Source organism: Arachis ipaensis, chromosome B02 (assembly GCF_000816755.2).
Source record: "Arachis ipaensis cultivar K30076 chromosome B02, Araip1.1, whole genome shotgun sequence".
In the NCBI taxonomy this organism is placed as follows: domain Eukaryota; kingdom Viridiplantae; phylum Streptophyta; class Magnoliopsida; order Fabales; family Fabaceae; genus Arachis; species Arachis ipaensis.
Window position 1 is genome coordinate 69,997,230 of NC_029786.2, and position 927 is coordinate 69,998,156.

The window sequence follows — 927 nt, forward strand, 5'->3', positions numbered from 1 at the left end:
AAGAAAATGTTAAAAGAAAAAAAAAAAAAAAACAAACAAAACCCTACCTCCCAAATTAGGAATCTCAGCCAAATTGCAAGCAACCGTTCAAAACACAAAATCAGAGATAATAATTAATAGCAGTAACATAAAAGGAAGGTTCTAGAAAGTACCGATTTTCTTGATGTTGGTGTTGGTGAACATATTCATGAGGAGGTGTACGGTCCTCAAGCTGAAGCTCTGGTTATAGGAAGACAGAGCCTTCTGCAACTCCCTGTCGTCGATCTGCCCGCTTCGGTCAACATCCACCATCTCGAAACACGCCACGATGCTCGGGTCCGTCCCGGGAGGGAACGTTGACGGCACCAGCATGGCGAACGGGCTACCGTATCCCCCTGATGCCGGGTATGCTGTCGCAACGCCGCCATGGCCGTAAGACTGGCCTCCCGGCGGGGCACTGTGGCCGTAAGGCTGGCCCCCCGGCGGGGCACTGTACGGCTGGCCTCCCGGCGGGGCACTGTGGCCGTAGGGCTGGCTGCCAGGCGGGGTACTGTGACCGTGAGGCTGGCCTCCCGGCGGAGCACTGTGTCCGTGAGGCTGGCCGCCTGGCGGAGCACTGTGGCCTTGAGGCTGGCCGCCCGGCGGGGCACCATAGCCGTAAGGCTGGCCGCCTGGTGGAGCACCGTAGCCGTAGCCGTAACCTGACATGTTTGGGATTAAAAGGAGCAAGAAAGAAACGAAACGAGTTGGGGTAGAAACAGAAATTGATAGAGATATGTGATTGTGACACGGATTCGAGCGTTTTTCGCTTTTATAGTGTGAACCGCAGTTGTACTTGCAGCCTGGGGAGCGTTCAATAGGCAAAAAGGAGAAATGATAATTCTATTATCAATTTTTAATAATGACACCTTAGGTATGATTTTTTTTTTTTACATTATATATTTAGAT

At 51.3% G+C, this 927-nt stretch overlaps 1 protein-coding gene across 1 annotated transcript in view; it reads right to left on the reverse strand.

The window, feature by feature from the left end:
- Positions 1–892, reverse strand: part of LOC107625418 (probable calcium-binding protein CML49) — a gene marked incomplete in the record, with an annotated part of 10,651 nt that extends 9,759 nt beyond the window's left edge. Inside the window, 1 exon segment of the mRNA XM_016328045.2 lies at positions 153–892. Coding sequence (XP_016183531.1) covers positions 153–687 — 535 coding nt within the window.